The sequence below is a fragment of the Anarrhichthys ocellatus genome, unplaced genomic scaffold (genome assembly GCF_004355925.1).
Source record: "Anarrhichthys ocellatus isolate YVR2014 unplaced genomic scaffold, GSC_Weel_1.0 scaffold29, whole genome shotgun sequence".
NCBI classification, from domain to species: Eukaryota; Metazoa; Chordata; class Actinopteri; order Perciformes; family Anarhichadidae; genus Anarrhichthys; species Anarrhichthys ocellatus.
In genome coordinates this window covers 3,629,274-3,655,492 of record NW_022280059.1, presented here as the reverse complement: position 1 = coordinate 3,655,492, position 26,219 = coordinate 3,629,274, and the positions used below count along the sequence as shown (strand labels likewise).

At 40.4% G+C, this 26,219-nt stretch overlaps 1 protein-coding gene across 1 annotated transcript in view; it reads left to right on the top strand.

Annotated features, from left to right (window-relative positions):
- The window catches only part of gbe1b (glucan (1,4-alpha-), branching enzyme 1b), a 96,865-nt gene extending 70,686 nt beyond the window's left edge, over positions 1 to 26,179 (top strand). Inside the window, exons 13-16 of the mRNA XM_031863499.1 lie at positions 2,361 to 2,545; positions 6,223 to 6,353; positions 14,297 to 14,414; positions 24,742 to 26,179. Coding sequence (XP_031719359.1) covers positions 2,361 to 2,545; positions 6,223 to 6,353; positions 14,297 to 14,414; positions 24,742 to 24,804 — 497 coding nt within the window. The 3' untranslated portion in view covers positions 24,805 to 26,179. The remainder of the gene's footprint in view (positions 1 to 2,360; positions 2,546 to 6,222; positions 6,354 to 14,296; positions 14,415 to 24,741) is intronic.
- The last annotated feature ends 40 nt before the right edge of the window (positions 26,180 to 26,219 follow it).

The following is a 26,219-nucleotide window of genomic DNA, read 5'->3' as shown; positions in this document are numbered from 1 at the left end:
TCTCTCTCTCTCTCTCTCTCTCTCTCTCTCTCTCTCTCTCTCTCTCTATGCCCTTCCCTCCCTCTCTGTGTTTGTCTTTGCTGCCCTAATTCCTAGGCAAGTGCTGCAGTGGGCTTGTTCTGTTGGCAGTCCGTGCCTTATTGTTTGCTACTTCTTTAACACCTACATAATGTATTTCATTAGAATCTGCTGTCAGCCCCTGTCTGTTCCACTTCATCCCATCACTCTGATTTATTTTTTTCTTCTTCAGGGGGTGGGGGCTCTTGGCACCACAAACAACTAGCCTGTATTATTCTTCTTCTTCTTGTCATGCATCTTACTCTGTCTCTTGTCTGTGCGTTTCTTCCTTTGCCAGGAATTCAATTATCCTGGCTGTTGTTTTATGATGTTGTGGTGACATCTGATGACGGATTCATTATCTCATCTCCGGGCGTGACAGCATTGTAGCAAGAAGGCCGCTATTTCCTACACTTCGACAGTATGCGTTCAGCTTTGCATCTGGACTGCGTGACTCCTCCATTGATGCTGCTAGTCTGAAGTTTTTTCTTTATTCGAGCCCTCGCTGGCTTTCCCTCTCAATTATAAGATGTTAAAGAAACAGGAACAATCTTCCTGAGTAGTTGCATGAAAAGTGCTGCAGTTCTGGTGGTTGTGAGGCTGCAGACAAATTCAAATATTTAGTTAATGCTGTAATAAATATGAATTAATCAACACTGTGATCAAGAGAGATCTCCTGGAGAATTCCCTTCCTTATTTGTGTCGGATGAATGAAAAGCTCTGATCAGTTTCTCCCTGTTTCCAGCATAGGCTTGTAGTTTGCTCTTCATTATGGAGAAATAATATATATAAATATATCCTGGTGGATTATTTTTGCATAAATTTGTTGAAGTGAGACTCGAATGATAGCTCTGGGATTTATTTGCAATGTTTTCACTCGTGGTGTTGGAGGTTTTTTCAAGTTTTATTCATGAAAGGGCATGGTCCTGGGTGACGGGAAGGCTGGCACACTGTAGATCAGGCATGTCCAAAGTCCGGCCCGCGGGCCAATCACGGCCCGAGGTCAGATTTTATATGGCCCGCACCTTCTGTCTTAAAATGCATTATTTATGGCCCGCCAGCACAGTCGAAACGGAATGAATAAATCATACAAATTCAACATGCAATTCCTCTTTTTACCTCATGGTGGCAGCACCACTCTGTAACTGTCTGGCTGTTTGAAATTGGCTCTGACCCTTGACCTGTCATGTTACGGCAAGTAAAAAAAGGAAAGTCGATAATGAGGGCCGCGGCTTCCAGGAGAGATGGAGATCGCAATATTTTTTTCACCGAAAACCGAAACAACTGTGTCTGCCCAATTAGTCATGAGACTGTTGCCTTGTTTAAGGAATATAATGTAAAGAGACACTACGAGACCAAACATGCTAATGCTACAACAAGCTATCAGAGCGACCGAGCTAGAAAAGTGAAGCAACTCCAAGATAACTTGGCCACACAGCAGCGGTCCTTTTCACATGAAAACATCATCAAAGTAAGCTACCAAGTGGCCATGCTAACTGCTAAACATGACAAACCTTTGACGGAAGGTGAGTTTATCAAAGACTGTTATGAAAATAGCAGAAAACATAATTGCCCCGAGAAGAAGACCGAGTTTGCTAATGTTTGCCTGGCTCGTAACACTGAAGAGCTATCATCACATACTAAGAGACAACTTGATGTTTTTCGTTAGCCTGTTTCATGTGTGTTGAACTTAAATGTGAGACAACTTTTCATTACCCTCACTAAGTCATATTTAAGATTGTCTTGAGGTGAGAATATTGATCGGTTTCTATGTAATTAGCTTTTAATGGCTTCTTCTTTGTGTCATCTGACTTTCAAGATGTGAAAGAAACGCAGAATAGTTGTTGAGATGAGTTCACACATGAATGCTTACATTTGGTTACATTGCTATTTGCTGTCATTGAAAACAAAATGATTAACAATGTATGTATAGGCTACTTGTATTGTTTAAAATAATGTCAGCAGGGACTGTTGGCCCTTGGGCATTTTCACATGATCAAATCTGGCCCTCTTTGAAAAAAGTTTGGACACCCCTGCTGTAGATGGTGAAAACATTGCAGGAGCATTGTGGCTCTGTTTTAATATGGAAAGTACTAACCTCTGCTGGGGTTATACGAAGGTCGCAGACTGTCGCCGGCTCTGGTCGCTTTGATCCGTCTTCTTTTGTCAGGTTAAAAAAAAATGCACAAAACCCGGAAAAAGAACCTCTCATAGCGCGGCACGATAGAGTATGCTAATTCACAGAGACTGTGCGCCTTTCCCTTCATTATGTACGTTCTTTAATAACTCACTCTGTGTTGCAGGGAATGAGTTCGGCCATCCTGAGTGGCTGGATTTCCCCAGAGAGGGGAACAATCAGAGTTACCACTATGCCCGGCGGCAGTTTAACCTATTGGATAAGGATCAACTCCGCTACCATCAGCTCTACGCCTTTGACCGGGACATGAACCGTACCGAAGACAAGTACGGCTGGCTGGCTGCCCCACCTGTAAGGACATCACACGCTCACTGTACAGTAGGCATTGTGCAGACACTCTCAATGACAAAATCACATGACAATATAATGTCACAGCACCATTCTTGAGTCACATACAGAATATTTGATAATGTCTAGTGTCCCAGCAAATTGTTCATACAATGATTTAGCTCTGATAAGATTATTTTTCAAGAATGAATGTATTTCCAAAGCCACCATCTTTCCACACCTTTACAGGTTTCTTCTTTCCACAGTGGAGTAGTCAGGCAGGTGGTGATAAATGCACCATAAGGAGAGTTCATTTTGAAGATGTCTGTTTCTCTGGCTGCTGTCAAGGTGAACAGTAATAGATTTCACTCTCATCCGGCAGCTTCTCTCTTTGCCTACATTTGAAGCCCACGAGAGAAAAAGAAATTATGTTTTTTCTCTTCAGGGGCCGGTAGCAAAGTAATGGGATAATGCAAATGGAGAGTGTGGCTAAATTGACAGGGATTAGAAGTGAGTCTGTGTAATTGATTCAAAAATACCCTCCCTCACATCCCCGGGAATCGGTCGTCGGATTAGAGCTACTTCACCTTGCTGCATTACACTCTGGCCTGGGTATTTCTCCTCGGCAGACAGACGGACAAATGCAGCAGAGGAGAACATGTATCAGAGAGCATAATTAGGGACATGTCTGGTTCACACGTATCATTTCTGTATATTGGCCTATCAATCAGAAGTGTGTTCTGACTCAGGGGAACCGTTTACACTCTTTACACCCGGATGAAACGGAGCGTTGCGAGGTGAGGCAAAAGGAAAATGTCAGAGCCTGATTTCTGAGCGCCTTTGTGGGGGGGGGGGGGGTGCTGATCCCAAAGGATGCAGCTGGCAGGGAAGATGCATACATTTGGCACCATTGCTGACCTGCTACACATTGGGTGCTGTTTTTCTTGGCTTTTTCAGTGCCTTCAATATGTGAACCCACTTGGATGACAGCTCTACAAAGTTTACTTAAGACACCATGTATAAATTTATTCTCTTATATTATATTATATTATATAATAGCAGTCTTAAGGTTGTCACTATGCGTAAAGCTCTTGGCTGCTAGGGAACAGGAAGACCATCCATCACCAGGACAATTCCTGAATATTGGGCTTTACTACAGATGCGTTGAGTTTACTCTTTTATAGTGTACTTGAGAAAAACACTAAATTCGGGCAGTAGATGCATCACATGAAATGCCAGAGCAGATGTGCGTGTAATTATTTATCATGTTTTCCTTTGCTATTATCATGAAATTATGTTTTTGGTCACACGTGAGACAAAGTTCTGTTGTAACATTGAGCTGCCAATTGATTCTTCTTTACAGGATGTTATCAGGATTTCAACAAATATTTTTTGCCTCTAAATTTAAAAAAAATTAAATCTCACAAGAAAACAAAATAATTCAAAAGCTATCACAACCACTGAATTTTTTTTTTTTTTTTACAGTTTCAGAAATTTTGAACCAGATTGTCACAATGTAACTGCTGCTACAAAGTACATCTACAGTTGGGTCTTCGTCTGAATCAAGGCACATTAAGGCCTATTCCAAAACCACTTAAAATGGGTTAGTCCTGTTTACAATGAGGAGCAGACAATACACAGACAGAACGTCTGTGCAACTGGTGTTAAAAGACTATAAATGACGAGAGGGAAGAGATGGAGTCAAAGTAGACTCATGAATCAAAATATCCAATATGTAAAGCCTAAACCAGACTGAAGCAATAGATAATAAATCAGTTTCTGTAGCTGACCCTGCGCTCCGGTCAGTGCTCGAAAGCCGCGGAGACAAAAATGGCTTATTCAAGGATTGATGCAATATCACAAAAAAGACGTTGTAGAACATCAGTCACAGATAACGCCAATAACTACTCAGACATTCTGCTATAATAACCAGATGAGAGTGAATCCTCTGTACAGCTTATCAGTGACATTGCCAAGGTAATTGTGCTTAGAGGGAATATTCTATAGCTGGGTTCAATACAGCTCTGTGGTGGGAGCTTCCAAGGGCGATTTGTAGTTTAAATGAGAAGCAGAGGATGTACCGGCAACTCTCCCTGTTGTCCCATGGTGTAAGTGAACTAAGCTGAAACGGAAACATGCTGGGACTCTGCTTAAAAGTGTGATTTGTGCATGCCTCTTTGAAGATGTGCAGCTGTGAGCTTTAAAAGGCCAAACTCTGGACATAAGCAGAAGCTCCAGTAAGTGCCGAGATAGCATCACTCGAGTTGTTCCTCTGTGATGAAATGTAAATAAACCAGTACACGAATGGCACCCAGAGTCGTCTGTGTTCTACTTATTCCAGCATTACTTAACTGGGATGCAAACCATTACAGTTATCCATTAGAGTATTTAATTTACTGGTATTATAACCTAAATCTATCTTAATTTGCAGTAGTAAAAGTGGTCTGTGTATACCAACAATCACATTTTCATTAAAAGGCATTAAAACAAGTATTTTCTAAATTGAGGTCATTGCTTATTTCTCTATATGATTAGGTTACATAGCATTCCCTAATACATAAAACATTATCTTCCACCTGATATTCAGCAAAGGGTTTTAAATGTAATGTAATGAGAAATGTGATGTCTCTTGTCTCCCCCAATACATAAAAGATTTGCTCTGCCGAAATCAACGTTTGAAATACAGTTTTTCCACCAACTGTGCCGTCTGCACCTGCAGCGGACTTAACTTATGTTCCAGTGGAGAGAAGCAGCTCTTAGGAGGGTCACAGTTTGTGGAAATGTTTCATTTGAACGGTAGTTTCATTGCTGAGGTCACAAATGGGGCTACTGTCGGGATTAACCCTGCTCTCATTGGCTTAGTTTCTCCCAAAAGCCTTGTTTCAGGTCAGACTGCTGCTGCATGCAGAGACAGAAACTTGACACACCCTTAGGCCTAATGTTGAAACTATGCAACTATCTTAGGGCGGTATTTTTCTTGTCGCACACTTGAAAATTATAGGTTAGATGATCGTTTGTATTTTTCCAACAACAGATTCTGAGTATAATCACAATAATTTCATGATCACCGCCAAGTCTGTTGATTGCATTTACATTTATTTATTTATAAGTGAGAATAAGTCGACTGTACTTGTTCATCGCGGCGGATGCAGTTTATGTTTCGATTCCGATGCTGAAGCAGTTACAGGCAGCCAGAGAAAGCTTGACATTGCTCCAAATGTGCGGACTTCTCACGTAGAAATGGGTTTACTAAAAGACCCGTCTCCTCACTCCTTAACCTCCGTCTTCTCCGCCGGTCCAGTTGCAGGGGTGCTTATCTTCTCGTTCAGCCGTGAATATGCTTCCGTGAAATTGGCTTGGCGAACAAGACACTAAAAATAGGGGGGTTGGGTGACATTGATAATCTCTGCTAATGACACGTTAACAGTAGCTCGCTCCGCGGGAGAGTGGTGGCTTTATCATGTGCAGCTGTCTAAAGCTGACAGCGTGTGCCTCGCACTATCCTGGGCCGCTGCGTTCTGCTGATGAGTGCCACCTGGAATGTAATGTGGGAATGTTGCTCAGTCTATTTGGAAATGTGTAGTCCACTGATATAATGTGCCCCATTATAACTCTCTAAATCCAAGATGAGAAAGGTAATGACTATTCATGAGGAAATATTTTATTAGCCTTTTCTCTCTCTTCCTCTTTTCTCCCTCCAGGCCTTTGTCAGTGCCAAGCATGAAGAGGACAAGGTCATTGTGTTTGACAGGGGACATGTGGTCTTTATCTTCAACTTCCACCCAAGTAAGAGCTTCCAGGACTACAGGGTGGCCGCAGAAGCTCCTGGAAAGTATCCTTTCAGGTCTGATCTCTCACGTCACTGCTCCCTCCTTTCAAATCTTCAGACATTGGCTTTCCTCTGTCACACCACAGTGCACACTCACACTACCTCTCAGAGTAACGATGTCTTTGTTAGCCATTTATTTCATACAACAACATGACTAATCTTTGACAATCATGACAAAACCACTGAGTGTTGATATTTCAACAGAGGCAGCACATGTTTGTTAAAAGGGACAGACATGGAAAGATGGGAGTTATATGATCCATGTGCACACACTGTTTGGGAAGGTGTATGTGTGTGCAGCACTTTGGGCCAGAGTGAGGTGAGGCAGGTCGACTATTTGGTACATTCATGGTCCTCAGAGGATACATCTTATCTGCTTTGGTTGTTTTGTAACTTTTCATCTATCGCCACAAATAAGTCCAAATTTCCACTTGTCTGACACTTCATAGCAGGATTGTCTAAAACGGGGAACCACATTCTCATCAGATCAGCTGCACTTTCTAAGTGGCTGTATGAATATTGAAAGCAATATTCAGTATTTTCTTTTTCTTATTATCTTTCTTACAACAAACTCCATGAAAAGACCAAAACCAATAGCCCATTAGTCCGTCCTTTAATACTTTCCTACTTCTCCTGTCCATTTGGTTTTACTGAAAATGTTAATCTTGAAAAACCTATCATGATTATATAGTTGTTGTTTAAAGGCTAATTCATTTCTTATGAACAATAAAGAAATATCCCCTGTAGTTTTTAGCAAATGTTGCATTTGTTGGGGACTATTTGTTAACCCTGTCACAGTGGCCGTGTCATGGAAAGTGCAAAACGGTGTCAGACTTTAGTAAATGTGATTTGTAAAGACCTGTGATTGTGATGGCAGAGACTAATACTTTGTGATGTAATATGAGCAGTCACTGTTGAGAGGAATATGAGTCAGTTGTTTATGGGGGTGTCGGTGCGCTATTACAGAGAAATAAAAGCAGAGCCCAGTGATTCAGAAAGCGCTCTCTTTAGAGGTATTGGCTGTCTGTCTTCCCAGCGAGCAGCACAGAGGAATTTAATGAGTTCCCCAGTTGTGATTACAGCAGGTTTAATGATCAGGGATGCGAACGGGGACTGAAAGCTGACAGATTTGTATTTATTATAACGGGACATCACTCTCTTCTGGGGCCCACCGGAGCCACCGCCAACAGTTTGCTGCACGGATACGAAGCTGTGTTGCTTCTTCAGCTATGCCTTAAATGATGTGACGGCGAGCCAAAACGCAGACAGGGTTTGTTAGTTTTCTCTGGATGCCCGCAGTTCAAATCACTGCACATGAGCAATTCGGTCTGAAGTTATGATTCGATTGGCTGACAACGAGGCTGTTAAACAGCGGTTGTTCCTCTGATTTCTGCATTTGTTTTTTGTTTCATTTAGATGGAGAAGGTGATGCTTCTTTCTAATTATAGTAAAATAACAAAACTCCTACCTAAATAATAATAATAAAAAAGGTTTTAACAATGATCTCATTAACAAGCAGTTTGTTTTATTATGCCTCAAATCATTTAAAGAATTGAGGAAAAGAATTTCATTGCATTTTGCCTGTTTATTATATTATCAGGCAATTATTATATTCTATACTGTTACACGGACGTTTAAGTAAAAATGTTATAGACAGCCTGGGTATCTTGATTATAACAGTTTATGAAAAACAATACACAAATATCTATTGCAAGTGTTAATCAACAAGTTAAAAGATGAAGACAAAAAACACGAGACAGAACAATAAACAGGTTTATTTGATTAAAAAACCAGAAGTAATCTCTTAATATCGAGCGTTAATTGTAAGCTTGTTTGATGTGCAGTAATTGTCCTTTCTGCCTCGTGTTTTCGGCTCTGCCTTGATAGGGTGAATCTCGAGCACACCACTAATAGCCCGACTGCACAGTGTCTGTAACACCGTTTTTGAGGGTTTATATTCATTTAGATGGAACCACATCTTTTCCTCCTGGTGCTTCGTTTGATGTTTAAGGAGCGGCATCAGACACTTGGTGGGTTGAGAGGAAATGCAAATAAATGTGAGGGCAAAGCTCTGGCTGTCATACAGAGACGCAGTAAACGCATAAAGGCAAATGTGCTGTGTGTGTGTGTGTGTGAGGAAGGTAAATGTGGCGTGTGTATGAGGAGATGCAGATCCTCCGATGGGAATGTGTGCAGAGGATCCAATTAGGAGAGAAGACAGATGAAAGTGCCACTCTGAGCTTGTCTTGTTTACCTCCTCTGCCTCTAAGAGTCCAAAAGTGTTTTTTCATTACACTCGGCTGTCATATACTTAAACTTTCTTCTACCTGTGAGGGTCAGCGATGTCACAGTGGAGCCCCACACCACTGCTCTATCTGGAAATAATGGCTGGATGCAGCTGACCATAGTGTGCACCACTGAAAATGGATCCAATACAGGGTGTTACTTCAACCCGGTCTCACTTCCGACTCGTCAAATACCGATGGTTGGCCAGTGTCCTTGAAACCACCACATGGGGTTTTCCTCTAACGCCGGTGTAAACTCATCCATGTCGTGATTAGACGCTCGGAGCAACTGCGTAGTATAGAGAGGTGGGAGGGGAGGTGGAGGAGTCAAACAAATACAGGACTCGTGTCCAGGATACCGCCGTTTGTCTCATGCAAAACCGAAAGTGAACGTTGACATTTTGTCACGTCAGTCGTTGGTCACTCGGTAGTGACGCGAGTCCTTTAGTCAGTCAGGTTAACATCAACTACACTCCTTTCCTAAATCTAAGTGGTTTTATTGCATAAACTTCCTGTGAAGATGAAAGTGTATTTTGAAAAGACACGCATGAAAGGAATAGAAAGTGACACGTCTCCCACAGACACTAGAGGGGTACCTAAAGCGTCACAGTCTGAAGTTTAAAGCCACTGACTAAGCGTTGGTTTTTGATAAGTTGGGAGCGAGAATGTGTTGGTTATTATATCAGAGGGCATCCCTCTCCAGCTATGGATCTACTATATTAAGTGACCTTTTGTTGTTGTCCGTCACATGATGGCTGACTGATGGATCTCGAGGTGGTTTCTCTATTTGCTCGTTATATCCTTTTCAAAGTTAATTTACTTCTAAGAATGTTGCAGAACTGTTTGGAAATGTATCTGCATAATACTTCAGTGTTAGTTATACAGAGAAAATTGTTGTCAATGTGATGAAAATAACTTTCATGCGTTTGATGCGGTTCAGATGAGTTACAGCTAAAATAGCTGCTGGTTTTAGCGTTTGCGGTGCAATGTAAAACTGAAAGTATGCTGTCTTAACTTTGGGGTAAATAACAACTCGGCTGCAATATAGTCCTCATCCCTTGGTACCGGGCCTTAGTTGAATTCACAGTGACTCTTTGGCCTCTTCATATTTTTAGACAAGCCTATCTTTTGCTTCTCATTGTCCTCTTCAGAATGTGTGTTTTTTTTTTTTTTTCTCTCCACAAGAAACTGGAGAGAAAGTGAAGCCGAAAATGTTGGCCATTAAAATGCACTCAACGTGAGCTTTTCGACAGGCACTCAAACCATCAGTTTTTAAAAACTTTTTATTTTTTTTATTCTCTCTCTGAATCGTGGTGGACACATTCTTTAGGCACCGGGCTTTATCTCGCCGGTTAGAGTATTTGAAATCCCTGTTGGATCCCGTCCTGAAAGCTGTACCTGTCGGGGCAGATTGGTCTTTGATTTACACTGTGCCAAAAGGCAGTTGAGATTGTGTCTGGTCATCATTCTCCTTTTCTGTCTGAGCCGTTCCTTGAATGACGTTTGGAATAATTCAACTACAGGTGCTGTGACACTAACAAACTAGAATAAAATACACGCAGTTGTGTGTGAGGGTGACAATAATTTACTCTATTATCTAGAATGTACCAGATAAGGTTTCTGAAAATGGAAAATGTGCATCTATTTTCTTTTTTTTTTTTGCCACAGCAAGCTGTAGGATCCATCGAGATGGATGGCTTCAACAAAGTTACATTACTTTTCTCTGCGGCTAGATATCATCCACCAACATCCTCATTAATCCGGAGGCTTAATCTGAAATCCAAATGTTCAATCGTGTTCAAAGGCTGTCGACGAATAGAGGCACTGCATTTATTTCAGGCAGTAAAGGGAAGTTAGTTTATCATAACTTGGGTCTTATTTTTGTATTTTTTGATACGATTTCTTTCGATTATGATAACACCGTACTCAGAAAAACTATTTGGGAACATGATGATATCGACTCAGAAAAACATGCTTTATTTGGAGGTAAAATAAACCAGATCTCTGTTAACCTCTACAAAACAATAAAAGACACTAAACAGGTAAAGTAAGACGTTACCTGGTGCACAGATGATAATCGACAGCTCAAAACACCCCAAACACCTGAGTCAATAATTGACTTTAGGGCATAAAGCACATTACAAAAAAACCCCATACTCATCAACCACATCAGCAGAGACAGGAAATCATGCTCCCTTTCTGAATTGCAATAATCAAAAGTGTGTGTTCACATCTCTAAGAGTCTAGTTTAACCATACAGACAGTCAAACACCCAAAGGACTCCAGCAGATTCTTAATCACTCAACATAATTGGCACCCCCTCCCATCAATGAAACCCCTCACCTGAAACTAAATATAAAAACACACTGAAATGTACCGAAATATTGGTAATCCCCTCAATGCACAGGAAAACCCAAAACTACGACAATTTGGTCGGTCAAAGTTAATCCAAGATGTCCGTGTGTAAGCTGTGATGAATGTTAACGGACTAATAATTAATCATTTTACCTTCTTTACACTTCGCTTTCTCTTCCACATGAATTTGGCTAACCCAGAGGTTTGTGTTAAACGTGTCTGATCATTTGTTGTTGCGCTTCTTGCTTCGTTCAGTTATTAACTTGCCAAATGCTACGAAAATCTACAAAAATAAGACCCATTTTGTAATCATCCATTAGTTTCACCACTGATAGGCTTGATAGTAGAGTATGAAATACTTTATTTATTATGACATCTGAGCCATCTAGAAGAATAATGTTTTTAGTTTTATTTTCTGGACGTATGCATTAAAGGACGCTCATCTCTTCTTATAAAATGCATGACAATGGTCGGTCTAGATCTCTCCAAACGTGTTTCACAACTAATCAACACAACAGCGATAACCTAACAAAGTTATGCTGAAGGCTGTTAACAGCACTTTTAGGTGTCATGCTCTTTATACGAAGTGATGGAATCTCTTTAATTGAAAGGAATAGTCTTCAAGGGTTCTCACTTTACATCACTTTATGTACGTTTCAGCGGAAGGCAGGGAGAAGTCAAGTCTGAGGGGCTAAGACGCGGCGTTTAAAATGCTCGCAAGGTCATGCCGCATTCTTCAGACGTGCATACACATCCAGCTCGGCTCTTGTTCACCCACATCAGGTTGCTATTACTTTCATAAAGCCAGAGATAAAACGACAGGCTGATGGAGGAACTAAGTGGTGGCTCGGTCTGCTATCATGGTCATGGACAGATTGTTTTCAGGTCATCAATGGCTCTAATCATCACGCTTCAGACCGCCATCTTTTCTTTCTGCTCATTGGGCAAAATTGATTGTGTTCTTAAATCATTCCCCTTTTATTCACAAAGGCTTTATTGATTACAATACTTTACAGATGCACTGCAAGCTGTTGTTGCCGCCGTCTGTAGCCACTAACAAAGACGTAATCGCTGAAAAGCCTCCCAACTACCAATTTGTGCTGGTTCTCGCTTCCTTGCAGAGAAGTTTGCCAAGGAACTCTGAATTACTGTAACTATGCCTCATTTCCAGAGCACTCTGGGTCACCAACATGAACTCTTACAGTGCACCTGCAATCCACATTACTGGAAATGCACAACAAGCTGTGTGAAGGAGCACTGCGGTGTTACTTGCCCTCCAAATCAGTTATTAGAAAATATTTACAGTGCAGAAACGTATCCCATGCACTGTTAGAATCGGTCAATGTCAAGGTTTTTATTGTTTGTATTTGGAGGATTAACCTTTTGAAATCACATGCATGCTCAGCTTCCCAGAAGCCTTTTAACCCCTGGGAGGATATTTCCATATTTGTCTGATAAATATCATACAGCCATCAGAGCAGAATGAGTTTGTTCAGCCAATAAAATGCCAGAGCAGTGGAGATGTGGGGGAGGGGTCTTCCTCCTCAGGAGAAACAATGCACAGAGCAGCACTTCTTTTTGAATCACCATTATCAAAGCAGACACGCCGGCAGCAAAAGCGGAATTTCCCTGGCTCTGGGGCAGAATGAGGCAGTGTTTGAGGATCACACTCCACAATATTGCCTATGGGGAGATCAGGTGATTATTCAGCCAGCCAATTAGGGAGCTGTTTACATGTCTGCTCCTCTCTCCTGGTGTTTGTTACAGTAGCATCCCTTAGAGCTCCTGTACCTTAGAGACGGGAGTAAATAATGCACTGCGCTGTGTTCATGGGTATTTACATTATACATGGACATCAGGTTGTACATGTAGGCTACTAAGAACTAGAGGAAAACTGCCTGGAGGCAAGTCTTCTGTTTAGAATATATGTACATGCTTGTCAAAGTGCACTTTCTTGCATTTTAAATCGGGCTCTTAAAATGTCTTCCATAATTTCTCTGACATTAATAACGACCTTGTAACTCTTTTTTTTTTTTTTTTTGCCAAGCAACAAGATGGAAACTGTGCTAATGTCAAGCAGTTTGAAGAAACAAAGAAAACTCCTCCTGCCTTTCTTAGACAGTCTTTTTAGAGCTCTTTCTTAACAATTTCGATATTACATCAGTAGTCGGTATATTCTTCATTTACCTCTGCTGTAGGGCATAACTCATCATGCGATCGATTTGATCCTGCACTTTTGGTGAAACGGTGAATGTATACTGAAGCCCTCACTGGAGCATATGGCATGATTTACATATTATATTTCATGCAATGTCTTTCCATCTCGGTTCCTCCTCAAGAAGGCACATGTTTTATGAGACTGCATTAACGTTATTATGGAGGCTGCCATCAGTCAGCTCTTCGGTGTCTGAGTATCCTTCAGAAGCACGGCGGATGGCAAGGGGCGTTCGCTCGCCCCTCCGCCCCACACACACCTTTTATACATGTTCAAAGGCTGCTTACAGGTTTGTTTTCCATCTATTTAACTATCTCAGTGCAGCGAAGAACCACCACCCTATCATGTTTTATTGTTTTACAGCTTTGAATCACAGTGGATTCAGAAAGCTTTTTTGACAGTGTGCATGATAAATATCCGGTACATAAAGTATACAGTCTTTCTATAGTAAAAAAAGGAGATTTTTGTTCTGCAGTTTGTTGGATCAGTATCAGACTTGAATGCAGAAATGCCTTCTAGTGCCTTCACCAAATATCCACCTCAACACTTTGTCATTTACATGTTAAGTTGTACTTTATTTGGCTCCATTTGTAGTGATTTGCTCCGTTTGACATTAATGAGTTATTTTTCTTATTCTGTGTCAAAAAAGCTTAATTATACCACCGTGACTCAAATAACAAAACATGAAAAAGTCCTAGATGAGTGGATACTTTTTCGAGACGGTGTTTTTGTTGTCAGTCATATGGATCACCTTTTTTGATTAAATCATTATTTATGCAGTGAAGTGGATAAATTAGACAGGCAGGCAGGATGGCTGAGCCATGGCTGAATCACTTTTGTATTTATGTTCATTTCAGGCAACGTTCTCTTTGTCTGTTAGGGCTCCGCTCTGTCACTTTGTAGTGCTGCGAAGGGGAGATGAATGCTGATGGATGCGAGGATTTCAATGAATATAAACCAGCTGAGCACTGCTAAACCAAGTCTGAACACCAAAAGCACTAGTGATAAAACCTTCTCCTGTGCTTCTTACGTCTTAGATCTTATAATCTAGTTTCCCACTGCTATTGCACCTTAACGTCAATCTTTGTCAGATACAAAATCAAGCTGGATTCAGATGAGGCTCTGTATGGAGGTCACGGACGGCTGGACCACAACACGGTGTTCTGCACAGAGCCGCAGCCCTTCAACGGTCGCCCCAACTCCATGAAGGTAATTCTTTTTTTGACTCAAAGGCCATCTTTTGTTGAACGTCAGCGAGCCCTAACTATGGAGTGTACTCCAAACATGAGTCCTGGGCCATTGTTGAGTTCAGTCTCTAGACCACTTTAATGCTGTATCACCATCCCACTCCGCATACTAATTCTAAACATGGTTGGAGAATGCATAATATTCACACTGAAAAAGTGACAATATTAAGTGTGCTCAAAAATGTCAGTATGCATACTAAATGATTTTGAAGTGTGCTGTTGATGAACACCATTGTCCCACAATGCAGTGCACATATGTAATGGAGGAGCTGCTCACGGCTACAAAATATCAAAAGCAGCTGTGGGTGGTGATGATGAGACAGCTCCAGAAGTATCTCTGAAAATACAAAGTGTGGGGATTAAAACTTTGGACAAACATTTTTTTTTTTTTCATTTTTGCTTTGTTGTGTCCAAATGCATTTTGCCTGTAGCATTACCAAGTCAAATGTCATTACAAAATGTAGCTGCATTCATTTTTTGAGTACTAACTGCCTGAATACTTCAATACATACGGTTTAGATGTAGGGCGTAGCTTTGATCTTGCATCCTTATTTTCATTTCAGACATTTTGACTTGTCAGGTGTCACTATGATTGCATTCTGTCAGAACATATTTGGACATAACGTTGCAAGAAAGGCACATGGTGTGACTAATAGCCTTGGCAATGACTCCATTAAAGTGTCCCAGTAAACAACACCAATGAGTACCTGGATCCGGATACTGGTACATTAAAACATAATGCAGCATTCATTTGCGTGATTAGTTGCACACCTAAGACTCATTGCATAAGTGTATCTGGAGGATTGATATGTATATGTCAACGGATGAATCATCCCTGGTCGACACCAGAATATCTTTCTTGAGGACTTCCACGTAAACATTAATAAACAGGGGATGGTTACTCTATGCTGACCTTCACATCCAGATATATCAAATTAATAATTGTATCTTGCGGACATATAGTTTTAATTTCTGAGGAGGCACTTAAACGACGCTCTGCAGAAACGGGCTTTACATTGTAGCCGTGATGAGGCTGTGACTTTCTCCTTCCTATGCGTAAAAAAAATCTCTAGTTGGTTCACATTATTATACATTAACACTTTATAACTTGTAATCAGTGGTGTATAAAGTAGCCAAAAGCCATACTTGAGTAAAAGTAAAGATACCTTACTGGAAAATTACTCCAGTAAAAGTCACCTATTGGAATACTACTTGAGTAAAAGTCTTAAAGTATCTGATATTTATTGTACTTAAGTATCAAAAGTAATTTTCTGATATTAAATGTACTTAAGTATTGAAAGTCAAAGTACAAGTAAATGCTGTTAATAAAAAAGCAAAGGGTCAGAATTTTGAGAATTATGAAGTTTATTCTTTTAAGTGCTGTGGCACCATGACCAAGGACATGGAGCTGTGTTGGAAATAATTGGGTTGGCTGTGATCCATCCAGGAGCAACAATGTTCAACATAATATATTGTACATAAGTATACTTTTGCATCTACTATGAACTTATCATCATAATTCTCCGAAAAGCAATATGACACTATGAAGGAGTTGTAGAGGATGTAGAGGGCAAATGCATAATATTGTGTTCAGCAAAAAATATCCACTTGATGCATCAGGTCAGTGTTGTGAGAAAGGACGCCTGCCTTGTAAACTCCTATGGGCCTGATTTGAACACAATAGGCAAAGGTTTTGCTCAAGCTGAATCTGCAATTGGGCGACTGCTACCATCATAACTCCATCTGATCATCCACTAAATGACTCAAATATCAAAACATGATCGATACTAAAGCAGCACCGAAAGTAACAACCCAGTCATTACTGGAAAAGACAATTCTAATAGAATGTAGCTACATTCTATCAGAATGTAAAGAAGCTACATTGTATAGAATGATTCTATTGAAGTTATTCCTTTTTTAAATGTTTTAGACGAGTCACTAATCACTTTAAAAGAGTGATTATAGCTGATTTAGCTTACAGACATGAGATTGATCTTATGTCACTCTCTTTATACAATGATATAAATTCATCCCCGTTTTATTGATATCTTACGAAATGTTACTCCTCATTTTTCGTGCGTTTTTCCTGCAAAAGTCCAGCAACATGAGTCTGTTTTCGCTTGTTGCATGCATACTGTCTTTTCAAAATAAACTTCCATCTTCACAGGAAACAACTAAGGTTTAGGCGATGAAACTACTTAGTTAGGTTTAGGAAAATATTGTGGTTTGCGTTAAAATATCTACGGAAGTGGCGTTGCTTAAGTACGGAAGTCACGTCACAAATAAATCAACATTGGCTTCTCGTTTCACGCACGGCACAAACTGCGACCTCCTGGAGGAAACACCAGTGTTTGTTTGACCCATCCACCTCTCCTCATCCCACCCGTCCTGTGTGGAATTCTGCTCGTGTTGTCGCTCGCTAGCTATAGCATATAGCATCCTGGGCATCACTGGGAATCTAAACACCGCGGCTTTGAGAGCACTTGTTTTGCGCATTAACGTGATTAACCAATGATTTAACTGATTCACCAAACCTGCTAGCTTGCAGTCTCTGTTCCACCACAGTCCCCGACGCTGGTCTCATGATTCATTTTGTTTCTAAAGATAGATTTGATTTTGTAGCGAGTAACGAAGGTTTCAGGGGAAATGTATCGGAGTCAAAGTATCAGTTTTCTTTGCAAAATGTAGTAAAGTAAAAGTAAAAGTCAACAGAAATATAAATAGGAAAGTAAAGTACAGATATCCAAAAAAATGACTTAAGTACAGTAACGAAGTATTTCTACTTCGTTACTATACACCACTGCTTGTAATGCTTGCCAGTTTCATTAATCGGTTGGATGTTGATAGTTTCACAGCGGTTTAGTGTTTGCCTTTATGCAGTGAAAGAGGTGTACACTCAACCTGCTTGTAGCAATTACAAAGTATGATGAAATTGCTGTCAGTGTATTAATGTTTCGTCCTTTAATGTTTCGCGTTTGATTTCACGAATCAATTTAATTAGCTCGAAATGGAGTTTGTAGTGAGAGGATCCTTTCGAGCCAATCTAATGAGGTTTAAGTGTGTTGTCATGAAAGAGGGCTGCCTGTTCTGGCAAAAAGCCACCGTCTCCCTGGTCTGGGCCTCTCAGCTTAACCACTGCTCTATAATTTAGTATCTTCCTCATTAATACGATTAGCTTTTAATGCAGAATCCAGAAAATGATCAAATATGCCTGCATAAGGCTCGCTATGTCTATCAGGGGGGATGGTATCCATTGTTTGTGAATATCTTATTTGGCTTATATGCATTTTACTCATGCCGGCAGTTATCCTGGAGTCATTGAGCATTGTGTGAATCTGATATACACAGCTCTGTCAGATTCCCCGGCAAACGATGTGCATTATTCATGTTGTTAGAACTTACCTTTTTATGTGCACGCCTCTTAAGCTCACACGGCATCACGGAGGGGAGAATAATATCTGGGAGAATGAACCACTGGGCTTCCATCACGGAGATTGCTGTAGGCTAATGGCATGAAATGGGTCGGTCCTTGAAATATCGAAAGAAGCACTCGTATGCATTTTCAGCAGAGTGCTTGAGGATCTTCCTCATGTTTTTTCTTGATGTAATTTTTGCTCAATCAAAACACTGAAAGGCAATAGGATGTTTATGAATCAGGTCAGGGATAAATTAGTTAGGATCAGCACTGATACCTCAACTCTCCAACTGTAACTTGGCTGATTGCGTGCGTTAGATCTTATGCTAATGAATGCAATTAATGCGCGAGGACAGTGACGTCTGTGAAGTGGTTTGCACAGTCGTCATCTCGCTCTGTGGTTTTTCCAGTTTGTTTAGTCAAATAATAAATATCTCGAGGCAGTGCACTTCAGTTGGGACCAGAGATGACATAGCACCTGATAAGGTGCTTGTTTATCTGAACTCGACTTGAACCTCCTCACATCAATACTGAAAGTGTTGCAGGTAATGGACGGAGGATATTGCTCCACATGTATATTAAGAGTTGGACGGAGCACTTTAATGCATCAAAAATGTGTTTGGGAAAAACTCACACTGCCATTTAGAGCATCATTTCAGCGTTATTTAACCTTTGTAAAAGCCGCTTCCTCCCTCATGCCGACAGTTATCCTCCATCGTATTAGCTTAGGTTTCGTCAGATGAGGACTCAAATTCCACATTCTCTTAAATCTCTTATTAATTCAAACACCACTGCTTCAGCCACGTCCCTCTTGGCCAAAATGTGAAGTTTAGTTAACAAGTCATCTGCTAATGTTGGCACCATCATGGATTAATGGGGAATGAAAGGGAGTGAGAGGACCGGGGCCGACAGGGAGTCGGCAGGGTGGGGACCCTTCTGCACACACTAACTCCTTTACAGGCTCCCTCGTAGAGATTGCACAGGGAGACTGTAGTCTTGCATAAGGATGCTTCCTCCTCCTCCTCCTCCTCCTCCCACCTACCTGGTTATGACAAGAAAAATCAGATAAGAGCCTCTGCAGGGGCTGTGAAAGGTGCCCACATCATCCATGTTTTATTTAACAACTGTTGCTTTCAAAGTCTGCGCAAACTTCTCCTCTCCTGTCTTTTTAATGGGTTCGACGGTGCTCCGGCTTCCTCGTTACTGAGCGATAATAAACTCTCGTATCTCCTCAGACTGAGGATGCACATAATTGGATGAAGCCAGCAGAGTTGAGAGCGTCCCGGTGGCTCGGTAGGCTGCGGCGAACGTCATGTAACGGTAACGCCCTGTGTTTACAAATGTGGCCCTGGACTGTTGTTGTGTAACATCTCTTTAGCTCTTTCAGTCATGTCTTTCACACCATTATAAAAAAAATCAATAAAGAGAAAAAAATCACACACCACCTCAAAACAAACTCCAAAAATAACAAAATAGAAGCTGTTAGAAGTGACACAGATGGTTAACATGTTCTACAGTGAGTACAGAGGAGTGCTGCATATTGTAGTAGGTGTCGGTAGGCTGTGTCTGTGTCGGGCTGTTTTCTGTTTTAATATTTCACTGGAAAACAAATGAAACGTTTACATGTCAGTATACAGTATATGCTGCGTCTGTTACATGGCTTGCTAAAACTATATATCATTTTATTTCCCAGTTTAAAAAAATCTAAAAGCGGTTCATAAGTCTTAATAAGGGCTTCATTGTGAGTTAATAAAACATTCATTTAATAATAACGCTATTGGTTCGGAGCTATACATTCTTTGATGAAAAGTGCCTTATTGGGAAGTGGTACCAAAAGATGTATTGGTGACAAAAGATTCACATTTTACTTTTTTTTTTAAAAAAAAAAAATTTATGTTTGCTATTAATTAAGTGCCGTAAGTAGTTTCAAATACCATCTATACCTAAAATGAAAAAAGGACTGAATCTGAGCCCACCAGCAGAACTAAGATCACACTCTTTGCTAATTAACGAACAGGTTTTGGATGCTTGTGGAAACCCGATATCCAGTAACTGATATCTCGCGTCCCATATGTATGCATATATCATATGTGATGTGAAAAAAAGAAAGCGCTTGTCCTTCAGACCTGCCGGTCAGACTCTCTGGCATGACCAGCATGCTCGCATGTCTCATTAAAATAAACATTTTATGTTCAGTATGTTTGTCCTTGCACACCTTAGCTTTGCATTTTAAGAAATTAAATATTCTTATATTTAATCTGAATCTGCCTGTTGGATCTTATTCTGAGTGATTGAGAATGAGCCTATTTTACTTAAAGCGGCTAATAATTGACAATAATGATATATTAAATGGAAATGGGAGAACAATGTGACAATGGGTCTCTTGTGAAGATGAACCTACAGAGAATTATCACCCAAATCTTTTGCTCCCCTCGGCTTTACCGAGCTTTATAAAGAGTGTCCTTCTATTCACTGTTTTCACTCACTCTTCAACGTCATTGGTTGTTTTTAAGTATAAGGTGTGTTAGTAGTTTCATTTCATCCATAGCTATATGAATAGAGTGAATGTTTGAACAGCTTGCCATGAAGCTGAATTAAAAAAAAAAGCTGTAAAATATGCTCTTCTCTTTATGCAAATAACAAAATGCAGCTCAGCCTTCATCTGAGTGAATTGACAGCTTGATGTAATCAGGAGGGCATTTCATGAGAATCTCACACATCAAGGACTACTGCTATTGAACGATTGCAATTTATTCATTTAGCAGGTCAAAAACTTAGTGTAGTCAAGGACAACAACTCCTCATGTGAGAAAATGGGTTTTAGGTTTAACCTCTTCTGGTAATTGTCACATTTACAGTTTTGTTTCAGTGTTATGTCAAAGACATAACGCTAAGGAACACTGATAAATAATTTGGTGCTTCAGAACCTTTTGATAAACTTTGCATGCATCAAAGGGCTTGTCTCCTTTTGACAGTTTCACAAAAAGAAATGAAGTGAGGAAGAAAAGGGAAACGTAGACTGCTTTTAGCGAATCATCAAAAGACGTACATTTCCATCAGAGAGATCTAAGGCCTGGTGTTGAAGTGTGAACCTACAGAGTAAAACTGTAACAGGACGTTGAGGGCCTGCACATACAAATATGCAGTACTACTAAATCCTCTTACGCGTGCTGTTCTACTGTATGAAACGCATGCACTGCACACAGGTACTGTAATTGTGAGGATACCATTTACAGTAATGTGGAACAGAGTTTTGATGTTTAGTCATTTATCTATTTTGTGTCGGCTAATAAACACAATTTTAAAGGTGTTGTAAATCTTCCTGTAAACTGCAGACTTTTGCACGATCGAACGATTCCGCCGTTGGTGGAACACTTTCAAAATAACACTGATGTAAAATGGCTTCTGCCGTTCCACTTTTCCATATTTTGACATGATAAACGTCATATTAGGGCATCGACCCCTGTCAAACTGTTAGCCATGTAAACGGCTTATTAGGAATATTGTCTTTTTCGAACGGCAAAAAACTGAATATTTGGTGCATGTAAACATAGTCGGTGTTAGCTCAAAATGTTGGTGATTATTAGTATGAGAGCATAATAGTAAATGATGTGTTGATCAGTGAATGTGGCGATCCTTATTAAGTGAGTAATGGATCCAAACGGACATGTCTGGACACTGTAAGATCACAGAAGGTTGGGCTCTCTCCAGCAGCCCGGGTCAGGATTCAGAGACCTGGAGGATGATATATTTCTGTGAAGCTCCTCATGAATCCTTTATCAGCGTGTTTGAACATTGATCATATTGAGTATTAGCCCGAAGGCTGGACTCTGCTCTTAAAGTGAGACGAAAGTCTAAATTCTAACATGAGTGTTATCCGAGATGATACAAGAACATCCGTAAGAAAAGAAAAAAAAATGGACAAACAACCTAGTCTAACTTTCTACTAATTCAGAACATGTACTCTGCTTTACTTCCTCTTCATCGCATATTTTTTTTTGCAGCTCTGATATTAACACTTGGAAGAAATTGCCAGATTTGCGAAGGTTCTGTTGTACAGTAACTGCTGTTGTATCTGGCTGCTGTAAGTAACTGCTGTTGTTAGATCTGAAATGTGGTTTGTGCGAGTCTGCCGGTGAAGTGATAAACACCTACTCCAAATGACTCATCACAGAGCAGCGGAGGCTTTATGGAAATATTCAGACAAATCCAGTCAGATGCTTGGAAGACCAGGGTTGCTTGTTGTGCATCGCCTTCTAAAAACGTTGGCAGCAGAATGTGTGCTACACTGATGAAGATTGTGTGACATTAATATTGGGTGACTGGATGTGTGAGCTGAATAACATAACACTGGAGGTTAACCAGGAATGTGAAGTCATTAGCGCTGAGAGCAACGGTGGGTTTCTAGTCTGACAATACAACTGGTATTTGTAACTGAAAGTAGTCTACACTAATGGATGAATTATGAGGCAGTGGGCCTTTGGACACGCAAAGGGTCCCCCACCCATCTTACATATGGAGGAAATGGACATCTACACCGCTGTGTCATTCTCTTGTTGTTTTGCATCACTTTGTGGTAGTTTTTGTGGTGTTTCTATGTCTCTTTGTGACCATTTTGTGTATATTTGTGGTCATTTTACATCTCTATGTGGTTGTTTTGTGTTTCTTTGTGGTCGTTTAGCTTCTCTTTGTCGTAGTATAGTGTCTTTATGCTTGTTCTTCATCTCTTTGTGGTTGTTTTGCTTCTCTTTGTGGAAGTTTTGTATTTCTTTGGGGTCGCTGCCACAAAAGTTACAAAGTCTTGATTTAAATTGCATTACCACAAAAGGATGTTGTGGCATCAACAAACAAATGTTGCAAACTTGATGTTCACAGTGATGGATTCTGCAGCTCAAACAAGTTTCCGGGTGCTGCAAACAGATTTTAATATTGTATGGAAATAAGCAAATTGAATTCTGGAGCACAGAGAAAAATCCATTAAAATTTCTAAGACACAGCAGAATAGTTTGCAAAATGGTTAGCTGAAATATAAAGCCATGTAAAATGGACTAAATGTGCAAAATCGTCGTTGAAGCCCTTTTCACCATTATGCACAAGCAAGCTAAATTGAAACCATCTAGTATACTGTGTAACCACAGCGTCCTTGGATCCATTCTCGTGGGTGGTTTTGTTCTGACTCAACTCAATACAAGATTTCCTCTGTTTCAGGAGAATGTTTACTAAAATTTAACATGATGGGAAATATTTAATTACTTTCTTCACTGTCTAGTCTGAATCATGAATGTTAATGGCTCATTTACAAGAGGTAGTGTGTATCTAATTTATAACACATTCATGTCGTGACGAGTAACGTGTTAATTAGAATTTCTTCCGCTAATTGCAGTGCCAACATTTGGAACTATCTGCTGCTCTTTGTTCACAAATAGATTTAGAATTTGTCACACTTGATATCTATTTGGTGGAAATAAAAGCTGTTGACATGTTCCTGGTTAGGCGCAGTGGTAGCTTTTGTCTAAACAGGTGCAATGATTTATTCTGCCTTCCCCTGCTCTCTGCGGCGCTTCTGCATGGAGACTCTCCCACTGTGACTGTTTAATTAGTCACCAATGTCTGTGTCAGGGTTTCAGTGCCGAGCTACTCGACTCCCTCGGTGACAAACTGTTGCCAAAGAAACACATCCGCAGTGCGCTCAGATCCACTGATGCCTAGGGGCGGCTTGAGGAGTTCAGGGGGGTGATTGAATTGTTTACAGTTCTGTGCTCTTTTTCAGTTTTCTGTTGGGAAATATAGCATCATTTATGTCTGCTTGGCTTTTCCTTTGGCATAAATCTGAAATGACTAATGGTACACTGTGGCTCCTTGCCTCCAAACGACACTGTGAATATCAAAAGGATTGATCAAAGACTTTATTAGCTACACCTCTCCAAAATAACACCCTTACCAAGATTTCTTTGTACTGTATATACAAGGAATCTGACATTTCCAGGCTCGGTTCCTTCTTTTTCTTCACGGTGTGCTTAGTTTTTGCTGACATGTTTTTTTTTTTTTTCTTTAGTCCACCAAAACCCAGGAGATGCTCATAGCTCAGCTCATTCCCACTGGCAGATTGTATCTTAACAGGATCTCAAGTTTACAGTTGATGCACAGCCAACATATACAGATGATAAAACACACAGTAATTGCATTGATTGGAGAGTTCAGAAATTATAATTATTTTCTTTTTGGCCCCACACTTATGGTATGATTGCTCATTTGGGGATTGTTCACTTTAACGCACAAGCTTTGAAACGAGATAAAATGTTAATGAATTTGAGACAGATTTAAGTCACTGATCAAGAAATTTGCAGCACCAACTACGCCAGGACACGTAGTCTCCATTAGCTCAGAGCTGAAAATGAAATTCTGGAGAACCAACTCAGACACAACTTTAAGCTGCAGATCTGCTGACTCCAGTGCCACCCAGAGGTCTTAATGCAGCTGCAACTCTGTCACACTCTGATTATACCTCTCTAACCTTGGCAATCCTCTTCACACGTGGCTGTGGTGTTTGTCTACCGTCTGCTCTGAAGAGTTATTTTTCTGCTCAGATCTGAATATCCCTCTGAAATACAAGCCCCATCCTCTTCTTCACCGTTCCCCGTTTTTTTGTCCTCCCCTTCACGTGGCCATCATGTCGACCTTGATTGTGAGAAGCAATCACGCCTGGTTATCGAGGCACCACCAAAGTGCCTCCGTGTCTGACTTCTAAAGAAGGATAAACGTGAAGATTCAATAATTTCCAAAATTGGTGATCTTGTTAGCATCATTAATCGTCGATTGTCAACTCACTTTTCTCCCTACCTGCTTCCCTCCCTTTGTCTCTCTTTCTCTCTCAGGTCTACATCCCCTGCAGAACAGCTATTGTCCTGGCCAACGAGGAGATAGATTACTGTTATTAGGGGATGATTGTCTCCACAGAGACCAGGATCCAGAATGGATTCCAACCTCAAACTGAGTGTTAACAATCACCTTCATCTTAAAGTGTCAACCTTGCACACCACCAAAACCCACTTTTTGTGTTTGAGTCTTTTTTTCTAAATGGGGGGGGGGGGAGCATTTTGAGCTTTTGTGCTTTCAAACTCCATCTGCAACCATAGATGCTGTATAACCCCATTTACTACAGATTGGTCCATTTGGGAAGCGTCCAACCTAACCAGCAGCTAGATGCTAAAACTCAAAACCCTGCCGAGTCCTTCCACCACTAGCCAGCAGCCATTTATAGGCTCTGTTGAATTTGGCGTGCCATCTGAAGCACATGACCGGCGCCTGTGACAGAGGGAAGCAATTCATCAAGCATTCAAACATGAGGAAAGGACAGAGAACACAAGAATATTTCAGAATGTTATGTATGTTGATAAACAGTTTACTTGGCTTAATTATCTTGTAATTTAATACAGGTAGAATTATGGTCTCAAAGACACAATGAGATTTACAGTATTACCATTTACATTCAAATTCAAAAACGTCCAGGTATTTAATCACCGGTGATCCATCTTTCATAATTTGCATTTTGGGACCTTGTACGTATAAAAAATATTGCAATTTGCACAAAGTAATAAGCTGCTTTGAATTATTATACTTTTAATGGGTATCTAAAAGAGTTGTGTTGGAATGTTTGAATTAATGCAGCTATTGGGAGCATTTACGTGGTTATTTATAGCCGTGTTATTTAGCCAGTAATTTGCAGCTAAAGCAAAGTGATAAAATCATCTAATTGGGATTGTTCACGGTGTGTTGCATAATGCACAAGTAACGTATTTAGCTGAATTCGTTTTTTGTTTTTTTTCTTCCACTTAACAAAATGTAAAGCATGGTTTTCTCCCACAGTAGATCCCATTAGAGTAGTTTATGTCGTGTGTATTTCACTAAATTCCTCGTAGTCTACTGAAATAAGTTGGTACTGTAGAGAGGAACACATCATTTTGTGTGGGTTTTACAAGTGTGACTCACACACCAGACTACTTTAAGATACCATGATTCATGTGCATCACCTTCATTAAATGCTGCAGCACTCCTTTGGGATCATTGCAGGAAACACAGGCTGAGCCTAAATCCACGCAAAATGACATGTGCCTCTCCCAATTAGCTCAGCCTTTTGTGGCTGTTGTCTCAACACACTTGATGATTGAACATCTCAAAGAGCAGCTGCAATGCAGATCATTGTGCTGTCATGTGTGGAGATTATTGATGAACTAAAACTGATGATAGGTGACTGTTTTTGTGACTGCTGAACTCAACCCAACATGTCATTAAAATGGTCTTTCAAACCAGAAATCTTTTGGAATTATGTTTCACAAACGACTGTGATAATTGA